The 19,068-nt window shown below is 41.7% G+C and overlaps 1 protein-coding gene and 1 long non-coding RNA gene across 10 annotated transcripts in view; one reads left to right on the top strand and one right to left on the bottom strand.

Moving 5' to 3' along the window:
• The first annotated feature begins 281 nt into the window (after positions 1-281).
• LOC127589361 (uncharacterized) lies at positions 282-2,274 on the top strand. The gene is made up of 3 exons (XR_007959369.1): positions 282-419; positions 1,508-1,680; positions 2,115-2,274. It is a non-coding gene; the product is annotated as an uncharacterized LOC127589361 (long non-coding RNA).
• A 5,126-nt stretch (positions 2,275-7,400) lies between these two features.
• Positions 7,401-19,068, bottom strand: part of LOC127589340 (RNA binding protein fox-1 homolog 3-like) — a 277,061-nt gene continuing 265,393 nt past the window's right edge. For 8 of the 9 annotated variants that reach the window (XM_052048458.1, XM_052048456.1, XM_052048453.1 and 5 more), the window contains 2 exons: positions 17,321-17,399; positions 14,623-14,724 (listed from right to left, as the gene is read on the bottom strand). In XM_052048458.1, the coding sequence (XP_051904418.1) occupies positions 14,680-14,724; positions 17,321-17,399 (124 nt within the window). In that variant the 3' untranslated portion in view covers positions 14,623-14,679. Of the gene's footprint in view, positions 12,839-14,622; positions 14,725-17,320; positions 17,400-19,068 lie in introns of those variants that run through there. The other variant, XM_052048454.1, reaches the window with a different exon arrangement.

Genomic DNA, 19,068 nt, shown 5'->3' with positions numbered 1-19,068 from the left:
TTAGGTGGGTTTAGGGGAGGTTAAATTATGAGGTACCGTCATGGTATTCAGTATCAGCCAATTCTGGACCAAGTCTGAAAAGACGTTTAAAAACGTCTTTGGGAGTGAATGAGTTAAGTTATGTTTCGACGCAATACAATCAGTCCTCTGCAGTCTGAGAGATGGATGGCTCGAGGAGGACGTGCTACGTGAGCATGTGGACGGCGCCCTCTACAGGACACACACACACACACACCAAAAAAGGGGGGCCTTTTGCTTGAAGAAGACAAGTGTAAATTGAAATCGAGGAGCTGTGTCACCGATAATGCGCTGTTGTCACAGTCTTTTTTTTTGGCTCCTATCCCACCGCGTCAGACTGGCCGGCTTTATAATCCTCAGGGTGAACAAAAAATGGATTTGGTCGGCGTAAACAACACTTGGTAAGCTGCTTCACAGACCAGCATGCTACCATGCAAACTCGGTTTAAATCTCTCGTGTCGTGCAAACAAAAGGCAGCAGAAGCTCTCTCAAATATCAGTTAGCGCTTAGCGGCGTCATCTGGCTCGAAAAGCTCCCACTCTTCTATCGAGTACACGTCACTCAAAAGTTGGGCGTGATATGACAAAATTCTTCGGTACCCATCTGTCTAGTGTACAGTTGCTTGTCAAAAATAATTTGAATATTTTGAAAAAGTAGATTTATTTCAGTAACACTATTCAAAATGTGAAACTTGATGTACAAATTTAAAAAATCTATTTCAGAAAATTAGAATAGTAGTTCAGACTAGCCATGATTTTCACAATATTCAATTTTTTTTGAGATAGGGATTTTGGGGGTTGTCTTGGTTTTCAGATCGACTGTGATTATTAAAATGATTGAACACTTGAAATGTATCCATCTGTGTGGAATGAAGGTATGCATTACACAAGTTCCGCTTTTGGAATACTGTAGTACTACTGAAGTTTTTCATGGTATTCAAAAATTTTTTGACGAGCATCTGTACATGATCAAATTAAGGTGCAATCAAACCAAGTTTTTTTATTTTTAACCATTTCTCCAAGATTCCAAACTTTCAATTTCCTCAATTCAAATCAGGCTGTAAGTTTCAGCAGTGATTCAATGCACTCACTCACCAGTTGTTTCTTCAAACAAGTTCAGGAAAAAGGTTGTGGGTGGTGGGCAGGTCTATGAATCAATCATGTACAATCTACACTGATCTTTCCAGCTTGAAAATAATAATGTTTTGAAAGATCTTGTTAAAAGACCAGATTCCGCACTCTATTGTTTCCATCACACCTGACTTGAGGCAACTTTATTTTTGTTGGTCTACTCGGGGATATTTACCAAATTTACCATCAGGAGCTGAATCACACTCTCCTCCCCAACAAAATTAATTGGGTTGCCCAGCCAATTTTTTGAGTGTTATACAAGCAAAATGCAACAGAAGTTCTCCGTCAGCCCCGACTGAGGTCAGAGTTAAAACACATCACTCTTATAGGTGACATTTTGCTCCCCTCCATAATTTCAGAGGCTGCCGGAATGTTTCCTGGCACGGCTCTCCTCCCCGCCTCCGCTGCGTCTCCAGAGGCTCTGGACAACAGACGGGTCACAGCGAAGCCACATTTCAAATCCGGTGTGCAGATGGACACCAGTGGCGGTGATGCTAAATCCTGCGCCACTTGGCAACACGGCGGCAGTAAGGTATGGGAAGCGATGCATCATCATCATCATCTTCATCACTATTGTAGGCCCGGTGTGAATCACACGTTGGAGGTTTAGCTTGGCTAGCTGAGCTACCAAGTAACAGCGGTTTAGTGCTAAGTGAATTGGACGTACTGGTTTTAGTAAACACAGACAAATTGAAGTCAAAGAACCTACCATACATGGGTAGAAAAATAGGAAATCTAGCACCTGAGTGAATGGAGGCCCTACGGTTATGTTAGAGTGAGATTTAGTACATTGGGTTTAGGTCCAGTTGGTGTTTGGCTTTTAGGGTGATGTTCTGGTTGGGGTTTGAGCTTTGGAGGTTTGGGGTAGGTTTTTGTGCTGAAGGGCTAGGATGTCGGGGTGAAGGTTGGGCTCTTGAATGAATCTTCAGTGACGCTAAGCTATTGTTCCCCTTCTCCAAATCGCAGGTTTGTCGACCTGCCTGATCCCACAGGAGACCCGATGCGTGCTTTGGCATGATTGCAACAAAAGATAATGTACCCATCTTTGTGCATCACAATGTAAATACAGTAATAGACATGAATTCATTAATTGAATACCTCATTTGACAATAAGGCTTATCCGATCCAATCAACAATCCAATTAATCTTAATAATTTTATCAACCATAATATTATATCTCTACCCGTTGATTCGAGCATGATGTACATTATTTCTCGTAATGTTTTAAACCTAATCAAAATTATTTATCATATCATCAAGGTTCATCTTCTCAACATAACGAGAAAGCATACAAAAGTGGAACCGAACAAAAGGACTACAAATCCCAGCAGTCAAACCCAGAAGCAAAACGCCGGCACGACTAACTCGCAGTAACGCAAAATCATTATTCAAACTTTCCAATGCAGCCGGACAACCATGATGTGGCAACACTCCAACAAAAAGGAACTAACCACTGGACACTACTACAATTGCAAGTCTCAACTTTATCAGTTTTGCCTACGTTGTGTAAACGCTACTCCAGCAACTGTTTGCACTGCCGCTTGCAAACAGCGATTAACGTTAAGCGATTCAGCAAACATAAAGCAAAGCAGACAAACAAAGCAAGCAAGCATGATTGAATCTAAAAGATATATTTGACATATCTGACAAAGAAAACGGACATAACAAAGGTATCTTACCATTGGGGTTATGCTGGTGACGAAGTGAGTGATTTCCTACTGAACCAAACTGCGATACCTTTTTTTTCTATAATACTAGCGAGTCACCTGTCAGTGGCAGCCCCGCCCCATTTTAAAGTCCCAACGGGTTTATTATTGTACTTTTGCCAAAAAGCACTTCGTCTAAAAAATGTCCAAATTTCAATTTAATCATAATGGTAAATGGAGTGCACATTTATAGTGTTTAATCGACATCATACGTTATCGAATACACTTTACCAATGCTCAACTGTATTCGCTTTTTAAAAAACATAGTGCGCACACTCCGCTGACGGGCAGCCGAGTCTCCCAACGAAAAGTTTTTCCTTTTAAATAACTTAAAACACCTTACTTGGACCACCATGGTCCCTCACCATGCATTGGCAAAAGATCGAAGCCAGGGTGTTTATACGCTTTTGGTAAAGTTTTAAATCAATTCCTATTCTGTTGTACCAGCTAACGCTAAGGGAAGATAAACGTCTCTCCAGTCCAACATTCAAGTTCGCAAACTTCCCTTTTTCTGTTTGCATGGTGTGAGAGGGCAACAACGAAGTATAACAATGCATAGATAATTTTTACTGACTGATTGCTTAACAATTTAATATAATCTTAATTAGACGGATCAACATTCCCATGCGCAAACATATACGGGTAGGGGAACGGGAACTAGAAGAGTACGCCTTCACACGACGTTGGGCACGTCCCACATTCGAAATACATCACACTTGTTACCATCATTTCTGTAATTCCAACATACTATAACTGATTCTCACGTCAATCTGAAAATTCAGATTAGGCATTTGGTTTTCACCGGACAATTTGCATCTCAATTCGAGTCACCACGAATACATGCACATTCCTAATATCGAACTTGACATGAACTGGCAATCATTCTGTTTTTTTGCCTCCACCCCCCAATATGTGTCTAAATATGGTCTGATATTCACTGGCAAACAGTTAATTCTTTGTCTATATATCAACGGAGATAAACTGTAGCTCACAATAACACCGATGAAGGACAAACAGGCTCATCGAAGGTTGGGTATGTGCCTGTTTGCGTTTTGTTGGTATTTGTCACCCTCTGTCGCTTAATCTGGGTATTACAGCCACTAAAATGGAACCAGTCGTGAATCGCGTCCAGTGAAAATGCCAGCACGGTAATTAATCCACGCACAATCTGAGCCCATTGACTTGCATATCAAATCCTTACCACGACAAGCTTTTTTACTCGTTACATGACTTTTTAAAAAAATTCCACACAAGTGATAATATCTAGAGTGTTTTAACTACTGTTGTACATTAAAAAAAAAGTCTCATCCTGAATAAAACTAATGCGCGTTGTGATGTGATGTCGTGAGGGAAGTAGGCAGCAGATGGCGCTGAGCGAGGCCGAGCCGGCCAGGCGGCTGCCGCAGTGGAGCGGCAGATGGTGGAGCAGCGCACTGATGGATGTTCTGTCGAAAGCGGTCGACGAGGAACCTGCTGCTCTCACGCACACACCACACGCACGCACTATGATGGATACCGTGGAGGATGATTTATCAGGCATGGTTTTTTCCCTCTCCATATTTTTCCGTTTGTGCTGGGGGAGGGTAAAAAAAATGTAATCGCTGTTTCATCAATCACGGGAACGTTAATCAATTAAAATGTCGTCTTTATCAAACTACAATTGCTGACTCCCGCACTTAAGTCTTGGCTAATTCATCAAGTTTCATCCTAAACTCTTGCAGAGTGATGGCACAGATAAAAAAAGTCTAGGCCTGCTGGAAAGTGATGGTTCACTAAAACGAGCCAAATTTGCTGGAGCGTCTGGGTCAGCTGGTGTCCGATTTTCGGCACTTCGCAGGTGGGCAACACTCCTCCTCTGGAGCTGACCCATATCGTGATACAAGGTCTGAAACACCATTCATAACAATTATTGGTGATTTGGATTGATTGGGAAAGATGACTGCTCATGATAATCTACACCTTACAACAGCGGTCCCCAACTTTTTTTGCCCCACAGCCCGGTTTAACGTCAGACACTATTTTCAGGGACCGGTCTTTAAGGCTGCATGAATACAACAGAATAATATGATTTGACCTGCATGAAAACTGTGGTCTTTTTGAGACATAATAATAAACATGAATCATGACATGAGGAACGTCCTATCTGGCTGCAACACTCTCTGGTTGCTACGGTAATGTTTAAACGTGCCTTCAAAATAAGGTATGCCGCAAATACCCAGTGCATGAAAAATACAACTCAGCATCGCCGCTTATTATGCAGAGTGGGCTTGGTGAGTGGTAATCTCCCGTTGAGATAAATCCGTATTTAAAAAAGTAGGACTCTTAATACTGTCCATTAAATGTAGCCTTCTTTATCTTGAAAGTCGTAGGCTTCTCTTCTGTCGGCGCCCTTTTCCCCTTCCCAAAGAAGATTGTTATTTACTTATTTTGCGGGCTCCTGGGTTTCATTTTAGCAGTAACCTATTACGCGACCATGAAGCGCGCCTTGACCTGCGTCAAAAGTGACATATTGTGGACGGACGTAACAGAGAATATGGTAACTTTTCAAAATCAAACAGCGTTCAGATTCCAAAATGAATAAAACAGAAGTAATGTGAGTAAATTATTCTTTCTCTGTGGCCTTGGACCAAATGACCCACGGACCGGTATTGGTCCACGACCCGAGGGTTGGGGTCCGTTGCCTTACAAAGTAGAAATCAAAAGAACATTTTTTGAAACATCTTGAAATAATACACAAATTTACAAAAAAAAGGCTACTGCATGCACGCACAGAATATTCATGCTCTCCCCTCTCGTGAGTTATTCATTATAATTGCCACTTTGCACAACATAAATAAACACAACAAGAACGAATCGAGTCAAACAAGTCAATGGAAACGGTCATGAAAAAAATGACACACTAACTACAAAGCGGTTGCTATCATAAATATCAAACAGTACAATAGAAATAAACTCAATGACCTAAAGTCATCCGCACAGCCCCACACCAAATGTATTCCGCGCATTACAGTTTAAACGTGACCGACGCTCCCTCCAGTTCTTCATGACAGCCGCCGCGATGTGTAAGGAAATGAAACACGACTTGGAAAAGTCACGGAATGGCCCAGTGCAGGAGTGAAGCAGCACTTACGTAAGCGAGCGTGATGTTGTTCACATTTACGCCACCAGAGGCCGCTGTCCCATACACATAAACTCGAAATCAATCGTCTTGCTCTCGTCTCATTTATTCTCACTTTCTCGCACACTCTAATTTTGCCACAATTAATCCAATTAGTATAATTTCAATGAGTTGTCAAAACAGACAAATGATTTATAAGCATTAGCGGCTTCTTATTCAGATGATTCTTCTTCTTCTTCTTGAGCTTCTCGTGACTGCTCCGCTTTGGCCTTTGAGAATGCCTGCTCATCTTTTTTTTTTTCCTCCAGCACCGGCGTCTGAGATTAATTATGGTCGTATAAATACTTGAGTGAACTGACAAGCAAACTGGGTTGTAACCGGGTCGGATCCGCTCGTAATTTGCCTCATGAATCATCTGCGTTCATTTCATTTGCTGCCAAAAAAGGACACCAGGGAGTCCAGAATATTTGCAGTGCCCCCCACCCCCACCCTCCGCTTTAGATTTCATCTAAAGCCACTGTGGACAAGTAATTCACCAAATATCAAGTATTTAATGTCATTGATGGTGTAGTGGTTCACATGGTTGACTTCATTCCGCTCAATAAATTATCGACAACTGTACAGGGGACCAAGAGAACTTTGCAATTATTAAAATATGGTTCGACATCGTCGAATCCGTATGACACACAGTTGATGATCGTATAGTTGTTCAAGGAGCTGACAGCCAGCATGGGATTGATGACCATATACAGCATGAAGATGCCACTCCTGACTTTTTAGTTGTCATCTAACCATCTAAATGGATTCCTAAACATCTGACCCACTAGGTCAGCGATAGTGTCATTGTTGCAGTGTTTGACTTAAATGCAACCAGCGTGGAATCCACAATCATCACAAGCACTAGAGCAACATTTCAAATTTCTTCACTGTTTCAACTGATGTAATGGAATGTGATTCTAGAAAATGTCCGCTTTGTCGTTAATCATGTAGTCGCTCACATTCGTTGTTGAGACTTTTGTGCTTCACATCATTTCATGATAGACATGCCCAACAAATTTCATGTAATTTGATTAAACATGTGCTGGGGCTGAGGGTTTTTTTTGGGGGGGAGGGATAACATGGCCACTTCAAATCAAAATAGATGATTCCCTGTTCAAAATTCGAGTGTTACAATGTTACAACACACGTCTACCGAAATTCATGCCCAGCGGTGAAATTGATGTTGGGTGCTAATTTCTCAGACTAACTTTTCATTGTATGGTACTTGGGTGAATTTGGGCGTTTGGTTCATGTGGGAACCTTGAAAATAAATACTGTATATTTTTAGCAGGATAATAACCGCTAACATGGAAGAGCAAAGATATGGAGTTAGCAAGAGATGCTACCGCTATAGCGCTTACATGACAACAGACAGCAGCAGACGCCGCCTTGAAGTAGACAAGTTTATTCATGATGATGATGATGATATTAATAATTACTCATAATTATGATAACGTGAATGTCATAATAAATAGAACTCTTCATCTGAAGCACAGAAAGAGAAGCATACAGAAAGAGAAAGAAACAAAAACACAAGAAGAAGAAATACGGGGGAAGGGACGAAGGGAGGAGACATTTTTTTTCAACCTTTCAGTATAGCCATTTAACATTTTTAAAACATCTTTTTTTCCTTGAACATTTACAAAACGCAGAAAGCGATAAAGTCTTTAAAAAATCCTTATAAATAAATTTGCAGGGTTTTTTTGAACAAAATACACATTTTTGGAGGAGGAAGTTAGTTTTTTTTCTTGTGATAGGATGAGGTGGGGTGGGGGATATATACAGAACAGCAGGAGTACAAAGTGCAGGTCAGGGTGTGGGGGCACACATACTGGGTGGTGGTTTTGGGGGTGCTTGGTGGCGATCATTTTGGGAATGGTACCTGGTGGGGTGCCACCTGGTGGAGCGGAGAGGAACAACCGCCGCATTGTCGTCGTGCGCGTCAAGCGTTGCTAGCTCATTTCGCACGTGGCTACAAAAGGAGTGGAAGACCAGTCATTGTCATTATGTACAGCCGTTACCATGTAAACAAACAGCAGGGTTGCTGCAACGCCTCAAAGGAATTGGCGATTTACCCTCTTAAGCCCTGGAAGATTATTTTTTTTTCCCTCCCTTGAAGACTAGTCAAAGGCTAACCACGCAAATCAAACCAATACATTTTCTGACACAAAGTATATATTTAGTGAGGGGTACGATGGATAAAACTTTACCGACAATTTGTGAATATGTACAGCTATGCTATGCTATGCTCATGGCTAAGAATTGGATTTCAGTGCTGAAGAAGCTACGTAATTGGTAACCAACAAAACAAGAATTATAGCTTACAAATAGTACAAAGACGGCATCGGTTCACTTTTTTTTTTTTAGCAGGCAGAGGCGAAACAATGAAAACAACTGATTGATAATCTATGAAATACTTGTGTATTTGGCTGATGTGAAAATATGCTAATGGGTAAGATTTTGACAACGGAATTGTAAAGTAAAAAAAAGAATATATATATATATATTACACACTCACTTTATTTTTATATGAAGCAATGGCTATAAAATGAGAACAGACTGGATTTCTTTGCCATAAAAAGGGACATTTAGACACTTTTCGTGAGTGGTAAGAAATACTGATGATTTAAAGCAGATGCGAAAATATTAATCGATGCAATGCTAATGGCTAGCATTTGGATTTCAAGGTTTAAGAGGCTACGAAATTGGTGAAAAAAACCCGAAAGAATTAAAGCTGTTTTACCACCTCAAATGACGTATATCTAAACAACAGTAAGGAAGCCAACATCCATACATTTCTACTACGTCTATGTACAGTACATTCAAAAGCTAGACAATGGAAACAGACTATCACTGATAGAGTTCCTGTCATAATATGCTTACTGCAGATGTGAAAATATACAGCTATGCTATGCTAATGGATAACATGGAAATCAGGGCTTCAGACGCTACGTAAGTGGTTTAAAAAAAAACAATTGAAGCTGTTTTACTTTTAAAATATACCCGTCGGAGGCTGACCAGTGTAAAATAGATGAATCGACTTTCTGCCATAAAACTGTACATGCTTGGGTGAACATCCATCTATGCTAAGTTATGTTTTGTTAATGGTTACATTTGCATTTCAGGTGCGGTTGCAAGTGGTGAATTTTTTATTTTTATTTTTTTTAAAGCTGCTTTACCACCTGCAATGGGAAAACGATCCAACAGTGCGAAGCCATGCATGGAATACGCGGCTAGATTGAGAAATCTTCCCTTCGACGCCAATCAAATGCTAACCAATCAAAAGAGACTCAGATTCGCTGCCAGAAAACAGAACATTTAAATGCTTATGCTCTACAATAATAGTCATTTTCGTCTCTCTAAAAGCACCAACATTTACACTCTAAAGTACTTTTTCTTTTGTATTTAAGACTGCTACGTGAACCACCATGCTAGGCTCGCAAACGCAGAGTTTCTCATTTAAAAAAAAACTATTTGATCAGGAGTTGTCGTTTGGCCTTTTTTCCCCCCCAAAACAAAAACAACAACACGGGTACATTTTGTATCAGTTGCTAACAGTCTCGCTAATGTGTGCGCATGAGTGACATCGTGTGGTGACTGAGGGTAGTGCATAGATCATCGGCGGAGGCGGCGCACGACGCCGACAGTTGTTCATCTCCTGCCCCGTCCGTTATGCTATTGGACGTCACGATGCGACTGGAAGTCTTTGTACTGTATAGGAAACGCCAACGGGGGGGAGGAGCCCTGATTTGTTTGACCAAAGGAAACCAATTGAGCGAAATGATGTGGGATTTTGCTGAACGGGAAGTTGAGCATGCGGCCACCGGGAAGCCTCTTGAAGATATCGCTATGGTGCACTCACACTAGGCCAACCAGTCATTCGCTTTGTGGATTATTTTGACTGGGCAAAGTGGTGGTTGTAATGAGTAACTGGCAAGCGGAGCGGGTGCATTTGTTGTGACACACGTTCGATTATCTGCCGACGATGGATTATTTCCATCCGTCTTTGGTGGTTTCTATTGTGCAAGGCATAGGGGGGGGGGCGGTTATGATGAACAGGTGTCTTTGATCAGTGGATTCAAAATAGGCAGACCTGGTTGGGGGTGTTTGAAGGAATCTTTGCCTTAATCACGACACCAAAATTGCGTCCGAACAAGCGCGGCGTGGATAATTTCCAGTCATTCTGTTGATTTCTATTTTGCAAGATGACGGGAGTAGCCATGGCATTAATCATGACACGTACTGAGATTGCCTGGGACTATTTGTCCTTGTGTTAATTTTGTTTTGCAAGATGCTAGTTATGATGAACATCTGGAAAATGGGAGTAGTGAATTCCTCATAATAGATACGCTGCACGTTTCTGAGCAAGATGTGGATGGGAATGGGGATGGGCTCCCCCCGCTTGTGGATAATTTGTAGTAGTTTCCATGTTGATTTCCATATAAGGTATTGGGTGTGATGAATAATCCTCAAAAAGGTTCTGGTCTTGGGGCTTCAAGTGGCCTGAAGCCTGGTTGGAACAGCCTAGTGTGAGTCCGCCCTGAGCTGGTTATCTCGACTCTGCTTCCCCCCCATCGGCTGACAGATTCCCCCCGAACTGTAAAACGCCCGTGGACTAGCATTAGCAGAAGCGAGCACTTCCTCCCACTGGCTCATGATCAAAGAGCTCAGAGGCCGCGCGTTCAAATCCCACAAAGGACGGATGGGAGAAGCCATAAATTGGACGGAATTAATTCCAAAAGGAGGTGAAGTCAATGACTGTGTAAAGAGAGGAGGGGGGAGGGGGGGGGGTGAAGTACGAGGAAGGACTGGGGCACACAATCACCATCACACATTCAATCATATAACACATGATCACATGTTACAGTAAATATCAGGGGCATATTTAGTGGAGGGGGGTGGGGCGAGGACTGAAATCTAAAGGGGGCTCGTGTGGCCACCCCCTCTACTCCCTGACATCAGCACAGCCCATAGAATAGATATGTCTATATATTTATGTACAGCAACAGAAAGAATCCACGCAGAGAAGAAAGAGTACATTCAAAGAACGCAACCGACATTCTCCTGTTTGCACACGTCTGACGGCCACCCCTCGTAGAAATGGGGCAAAGTTCATCCGCCGCAAAAAAAAAACAACAACTTAAGACCCCCCGAAAAACACTATTCATAAGCACGCAAATCGCCACTGGCGGGGGCTACGTCCACATGTACGCGTCCAATAATTTTACAAGCCACAAATCTTTAGAGCTTCAAAAAAAAAAAAAACCAACCAAACAAACAAACAAACAAACAAAAAGTCAAATTACTCACACCAGGAGTACACTGGTTAGAAAAGAAATTCAGGGTAAAAATTAAAAAAAAGATGTACAGTTAGTAAATTTGCATATTTTTGAGAAATTACACATGTATAGATGTTTTTATAAACAAAGTTGTATATCTTAGAGATTATTTTTTAAAAAGAGTAGTTTTCACCCCAAAAATTCAACTTTGTCAAGATTTTTTTTTTCTGAAAAGTATTTCTGCCCTCCCAAAAATCTTGAAAACAAGTTCATTTCTTGAAAGAAACTTTTTTTTAAATTACAATTGAAAAACAATTATTTTATAATAGAGTTGTAGTTTCATTTAATAAACCAAAAAAACGTTTTTAAAAAAAAAGTATTTAGCAAAATGTTTAGAACAGGAATTTCTTGGATTTTTTTTCTCTGTGAATTAAAGCATTTTTTTGTAATATTACGCAAATAAACTGTAGTCATTCAAGACAACAAAAAAAGTTGTGTAAAATAAATTTCAGGAGTTGACCAAAATCATTACATCCTTGACCAAAAAAAAAAAAAACTTCAAAAATTTTAATTTTAAGACTTTTAAGACTAAATCTGTATTAAAAAAATAGAACATTTATTTAATTTCTTACGATTAACCCACTTAACCCACCAAAATTAAATAATTACTCACGACAATTACTTAACATTTATTGTATGAAAAACTCACTCTTTCACTTTATTTTTGATTTATTTAGAATATATATATTTTTTAAATTCTCGGAAAAAAGTAACAAATGCGAATTAATGTAGACTTTTTTAAGGCAAAAAAACCCCAAATGATTGCATGTGTAAGAAAGGGTGTAAAAATTAGCGCTTGGTCTAATTTCTGCGCGTACGTGTGGACGCAGCCTCTGGCTTAATTTTGCCCTTGTCAGATGGACGCCGCCAGTGGAGATGTCCTCTTGGAAGTCTCGACGTACGTCCGCCAACCTCCCGACTCGCCGAAGACTGATTTTCCAGTCTTTGATAAACTTCCGCCACCCGGGGGCATTGTAAACCAAAGGGGAGGGTGTGTGGGGGCCGGGAGGGGGGACGGGTGCTGCCGACAGGAAGTGACATCACGACAGCGTCCACGGGGAAGAAGGAATTAAAGGAGGTGGCGGAGGAGGAAGAGAAGAGGAGGCGCAGGTTCTCCCTCCTCCGCCGCATCCGGCCGCCTGTTCTGAACTCCCCCGCAAAACATAAAAAGACATATTTGTACATATATATATATATATTATACACCTTTATACACACACGTGACAAAAGTATAGAAAAATAAAATGTTTTTCAGTAACGGGACGCCACTCATCCAAACGCTTTTCTTTGTCTGTTTCTTCCTGGCCGGTCGGCCGGCCGCCTCGGAAGAGACGGTCGGTCCGTGGTGGGTGGGGGAGGTGGCCGTCGATACCGCCGCCGGTTTGTTCGCCTCCCTCCCGTCCTTACGCAAAAGTTGCTCCGCCTCCTCTTGTCTGCGACGTCCAACCGTGCCGAGCGCTGCTTCCTCTTCCCGACGTTTCGTATTTACTGCACACACCACACACGGGGTATTTTTTTTCATCAAATTCCAAGATATTTGATTTTTTTAAAAATGGAGATTTTGAGGATTCATGTCAGAATGTGTGTAGGTAAAAGTATTTAATTTTGTTTTTTGAAGGGGAACTTGTCTTGATATTTAGGAGGGAACTTTTTTTGGAGACGATAATTTTCTAAAATATCACATGCTACACACACATACCGGTACATACATTTGCATTTAAGAAAAAAAAGTTGTATTTCTGTTTCATTCAAATATTTTCGAAGGAAAAAAAAAAGACCCAACTGAAAATTGGACGATGATGTCAACAGCCCGTCAAAATGACGTCACTGGCCAATGGAAGTGACCTCGACATAATGTGCAACGTTAGCCCGCTAAGCTCTAAAAAGTGCCGATCAGTTATGACTTATGACATTCAGTCACCCTTTATCGTCAATTGATTAAAAAAAAAAAAAATCAAGATATCGGTTCTCTTAGCTTCGCACCGGCTAGCTGCCATATAACAGAACGCGGATGGGTATAACAAATGACCAAAAACGTAAAAGAAGCCTGGGTTCTGCCATTGGCCAGTGTGCTCAACGAGCCGCTAACACTTTTGAAAGATTTTTGAGATGAAACGACAGATAATCGTTCGTATCTCAAAACAAATGGCACACAGTGAATTTCATAGATACAAACCCATTTGACGAGTGGGGGAAAAAAATGTACAAGAAAAATATATCCATACACTGATGTCAGTCCTGCATATGAGCAGCATTACCATCAATTTACAGGAACAATCAAATTTACTACAAGATGTGTTAAAACCTCCAACCGGCTGTTCTAATTGCTTTATTCGAAACACACATCAAGCTACTTTATGTCACATGATATTGATAATATCAATAAGGTCACATTCTTTTTAGAACCTTTAAAATAAGACCACATCGTCCTCAAACATTGTAAGCACACTTCATATCGGAATACATATAGAAAACATGTTAGTGCTTGTACATTTGCTGCTACATTGCAGTACATTTTTGCATGTTTTATATATATATGTATATATATATGTGTGTATATGTATAATTAATACATATAAATATTGAAGCTGGGTTCAGAAAAGCTTATCAAGGCTATGGAACAATCTCACAAATCAGTGTGTGGGTGTGTGTTTGAGCCACTGTTGAGTGGGCTAACTGTTGAGTGGGCTAACTGCATGCTAGCGATTTCAAGTGAATCCAAGTTGCAATTTTGACCGACAGGGGGCAGTCCTTGATTTGTGAGTGCAACACTGGGCCAAATAAGAATGTGAGCTTCGGAGCATGAGGTCACCAATGTGCCCAACCAGGGCTGGACTAAAAATTGCTCCAAAATTGCTTGAAATCACAAATGTCCAAAAATGGAGTCAGCCCATTCGAAGTCTCAGATTTGCATATCCGGTCACAAAAATTTAAATAAATAACCCCCCCCCCCAAAAAAAACAAAAAAAACCCAAAACGCGTGTTTCAATAGACATTGTTGAAATCAGAAAACTGTCTGGACACTTATATACACACAATGTTGTCAAGACTACAATTCAATCATCAAGACAACAAAAACAGCAATCAATCAATCGTCAATTCAATCAATCAATCAATAAATAAGCAATGGCAAAAAAAGAATGAAGGATACAAGAGTGTGTGGAAAAGGCGGCGGTAGAAAAGTCAGCTGGAGGAGGAGCTTTGTCTCCTCACTGGGGGGGGACTTCTTGATTTTTTTTGGGGGGGGATTATTATTATTTTTTTTTCAAGAGTTCTTTTTTTGGGGGGGGGGTGTTTTTGGTGGTGTGTGTGCGTGTGTTTTGTTGGTTTTAGTAGGGCGCGAAGCGACTGTAGCCTCCTCTGTAGAGGCTAGCCTGCAACATCAAAGATGAAAAAGGACCAATCAGCATTCAGGGCAGCACTTTCAAGGAACATTATTTGGACTTAATCATTTCTTTTCAAATTGTTATGACTCCCTTTTGTCCTCAAATTTCCTTCCAGTCGTCACACTTGATAAAGTCGGCGAGTGCCATGCGCAATTTGTCGGGGGGTGGGGGGGGGGGGGGGAGAAACAAAAGAAAAACAACAAAAAGAAAATCTTTGTGATATTTGAATGAACTTGGTCGGATTGGCTGTAGAAGTCATGCGAGACTTCAGCCTGCTGACTTTTTTTAGACTCAACAGCAGCAAATTTCAATCGTCAAAATTTCCACGTTTTATTTTATTTTTCCCTTCGGCCCAAAAATATGTATATATTTTTTAGCTTTTTTGTTTCGATTGTTTTCCTTGTGTCTCTTTACTTTTTGTGTTTGGTTTGTCATGAATCATTCTTCAATTTCTTTTTTTCTTCTTCCTCTTGTTTCTTCGTTTTTTTTCTCTTCCCTACCCTCGCTCGTCGTTTGGTTTGCCTTTTTCTCTCACACTTTCCCTTTCTTCTGCGATCCTTTTATTATTTTCTCTCATTTTGGTTTCCGCTTCTCATTCAGTCTCCCTTTTTGTCTTTCCATTTTTTTAATCTCGGTTTTTCTTTTGTTTTCTCTTTTTTTTTCTCTTTCTTTTTCAATTTTTTTCTTCCGTGCATGTTCTTACACACTTTTATTTTCGCTCACTCATTCCATTTTTATTTCTTTGTCTTGACCTTTGATTTTCTTTTTTCCCCTCTTTAATTCAAAAATGTTGTCTTTTTTTTCTTCCTTGCTCTTCTCATTTTTCTGTCTTTCTTTCTCTCCCTTTCTTTCTCTTTCACTCTTCTCACTGCCTTTCTTGGTCTTCCTTCCATTTTTCTCCGTTTCATTGTTTCATTTTCTTTCTGTCTTTGTCGTTCTTTTTGCCGGCAGAGTTTTAACGGCAGGCGGCTTTTATGCAGGCTTAAAAAAAAAAAAGGTGGCGGGATCTACCAGGAGCGCCGCGGGACCTCAGCCTCGAGTCAGGCTCACTTTATCTAGGACACACACACACACACACACACACGTGTGTATGCACACATCCGCGCGCAGAGACGACCAGAGAGGAGCCTCGGCGAAACGAGGAAGCCAAAGCCAATGTCTTCAAAGGCTCATTTTGCCATGCGAAGCTTTCATGCAAATTTTTCCGAGCTCAGATGAACTCACTGTTATTATTATGATTATTGGAGGAGATTGTACCCCACTCCCAAAAATTTCACTGTTTTTGTATAATTAAAAAGAAAAAAAAAAAGACTCCTTTGTTGTGAGTTCGCTGCTCTCGTACACCCATACTCGAGCTCCTAACGCGCACCCAGACTCGCGCGGTTATTTTTAGTGGGGATTAATGCATCATGGAAGGAAATTTGGAGGAAATTGGAGGTGGGGGGAGCATATAAGCAGCACATTTCTAATTAAGTCAATGAAGAGAAAAAAAGATGTCGTAATTAATGAAAGCTTTTAGCTAGCAGCTGCACCGGGGGATGCTACGCTTTTATTTTTTTTTTTTTAACATTGGGAGTAATGCATGCATGCATGCTGCTGATCACCGACAAAAAAAAAAAGATCCACCCCACCCTCTTTGGCTTTTTGTTCCGTCCCTGGGCGCACTTGCTTTGATGAACTCGCCATCCAGCGCACAACCAAAAAGAGAAAGTCGTCACTTTTTCAAATGAAAGGAACATTTGCATTTTTGTTTGGGGAGGTTGGGGGGGGTGGGGTAACTTTTCATCTTTGATGTTTCAGGATAGCTGCAAACGCTAGCTAAAAACAAACATTAACGCTTTAGCTTTGCCGGACGCTCCGCATTCAAAGTTGGGTCCTGCTCACACTAATAAACACCGCATGGGTCTTTATTAGTGTGTGCGCGCCTTCCTATATCGGAGTGTGTGTGCGTGTGTTCTGGTTTATGCATGCATGTGTGTGTGAGTAAATGTGTATTAGTGTATGTGCATGTACTGTTTGTGTCTGTCTGTCCCTATGAGTGTTTGTGCGTGTATGTGTGTGTATGTGAGAATTTTGTGTGTGGCTTTGTCTGTCCCTGTGTGTGTGTGTGTGTGTATGTGTGTGTGGCTTGTGTGTCCCTGTGTGTGTGAATTTTGTGTGTGGTCTGTCTGTCCCTGTGTGTATTTGCTTGTGTGTATGTGTGTGTGCGTATACTGTACATCCCTTCGCGAATCTATTTTTTGTGTCAGCATGTGTGTGTATTTGGGTGTTAAACCACAACTATATACAGTATATATATACTGTATATATAAATATATCTCTATATATCTATATATAGATATATATAGATATATATATACAGGTACATATAAATAAACAAAAGAAGTGGACAAAAGTGTATTTTCAACCTGATTCATGTTATTCACACATGTTACCTACCAAATAAATGACCGAAACAGAACAGGGCTTACATGAAATCTTTTTATGGATTGATTTTTTGGGTGTTTTTTCCTTAAGGTGACGTCCACTTCTTGAACACCGTGCTCATGTGTTGGGCTTGCGTCGGCGATTGTGAGAGCCTTACCATGGTTCCCACGCTGTACGCGGCGGCGGGGCCGATCGTGTGGTGGTAGGGGTCGGCCGTTGCATAGACTCTGCCGTAGCTGCAAGCGTAAGACAGGAGGCGAGTGGTTAAGGCTCCGCGAAGCAGCGCGTCAACGACCGATGATGAAATGACGAGTTGAAGCGTGACAGTCGGCTGGCCGACGAGCATTTACATCAAAACAGCAACGATCAACAATTGTGTTTGTCATCACTCGGTAGATAAAAGATGACTTGAGGGGTGACAACGGGTAAACGGGCTGTCACTTGTCATCTACTGATGACGCAGCAACAGGAGCAACTGGGGGTGGGGGGGGTCAGTATCTTGCTCAAGGACACTTTGAGATGGTCACGATGGCCCGGCAACCTCTGGGTTGGGAAACGACCACTCCATCATTGAGGCCATGCCGCCCTCATTAAGTAAACAGGCTGCTTCATGTAGCCAGATAGTAACGTCTCGGTGAAGCAGCATGTGGCTCCAGGTTATTTGGCGCAGTAACTTATCAACAATTATGTTTGTCACCACCACACAGGTAAAGTGCCAACAGCTCTCGTCAGTGTCTGCTCCACGTGATAAGATGTTCAAATCTCGGTGAAGCAGCATGTGGTTCATTTGCAGAGTGAGACGGTCGACAGTTACAAGTTTGTGAGTCGGCTTATGTTTGTAGTGTATTGTATTGTATTGTATGCGCGTAAGACGGAAGGAGCTGGGCTTCTACTGCATTCCGTCCGTCCCTGTGCAATGTCTTCCTCACAACACACGAGATAGGTCGCCGTCATTGACATGCTTTTCGTTTCAACTCTTTCAGGGGAGGAAGGCGACCAGTTCTTCCCCCGTTAATCGTAACTCACGACGGGAGACAAAAAGACGAGAGTGAGAGAACATGGTCAGGCTTGGAGGGGCACGCCGCACATATGCAACCCCCCCCCCCCATTCCCGCCCCCGCCCCGGCTTTTCATCACGGCCGGTTCGGAACTAATCCTTGTGATTTCCCCGTCAGGCGGGACAAGATGCGTATTTATTTATTTGCTTCCCGTGTTTCCTCCGCTCGGTCTGTGGCGAGAAGATAAGACGGCCGAGGAGAGAGGGCGGCAAATCAAGCCGCCCCTCCCCACCCCAAGAAAAACAAATAAATAAATAAATAAGAACCCAGGAAGTCATCCTCAAGGACAACAACTTCAACGCGGGCCTTTACGAGCGTCGGGAGTGAAGGTCGGCGAGGCTATCGGGCGGAGCAGCACATGCTCTTCCTCGCCGGGCTTCCTCTTATCTTCAGATAGAAGCCGAGAACGCACCTCACAGGAGTGAGTGACACCCAGCAGGGGGGTCCGGCGCGCAGACCCCCCCCACCAGGAGAGACGCTCCTCACCCCGTCCCCGCCGTTTCATCTGATGGATCGTGTTCCACACGTTACCGAGTATCTTGTGCACCGGGCCACTTGGAAAAAAAAGGTAAACGGCGTGAATGTTGAAAAGTTGAAGTGAAATGCTGCAGAAGTCGTGGCGAAATGCGAGACTCAGTCCAGAAACAGAGAGGGAGGAGGTCAAAATTGAAAAGGATCTCAGCTCGAACGAGCGTAACATCCTGAATTTGGAAATTATTTGACTCCAGAAATGTGCAGGCTTGAGCATGAGAATTTGATGATGAAAATTTGAAAGGAAGAAAATTGTAAAAAAAAAGATGAGAAGAGAAAAAAAAGATTTTGGAAAAAATTGGATTTTTAAAAAAAT

The sequence above is a fragment of the Hippocampus zosterae genome, chromosome 17 (genome assembly GCF_025434085.1).
Source record: "Hippocampus zosterae strain Florida chromosome 17, ASM2543408v3, whole genome shotgun sequence".
Taxonomy (NCBI): domain Eukaryota; kingdom Metazoa; phylum Chordata; class Actinopteri; order Syngnathiformes; family Syngnathidae; genus Hippocampus; species Hippocampus zosterae.
Note: the sequence above shows the minus strand (reverse complement) of the source record. Positions and strands in the feature narration are given on the sequence as shown.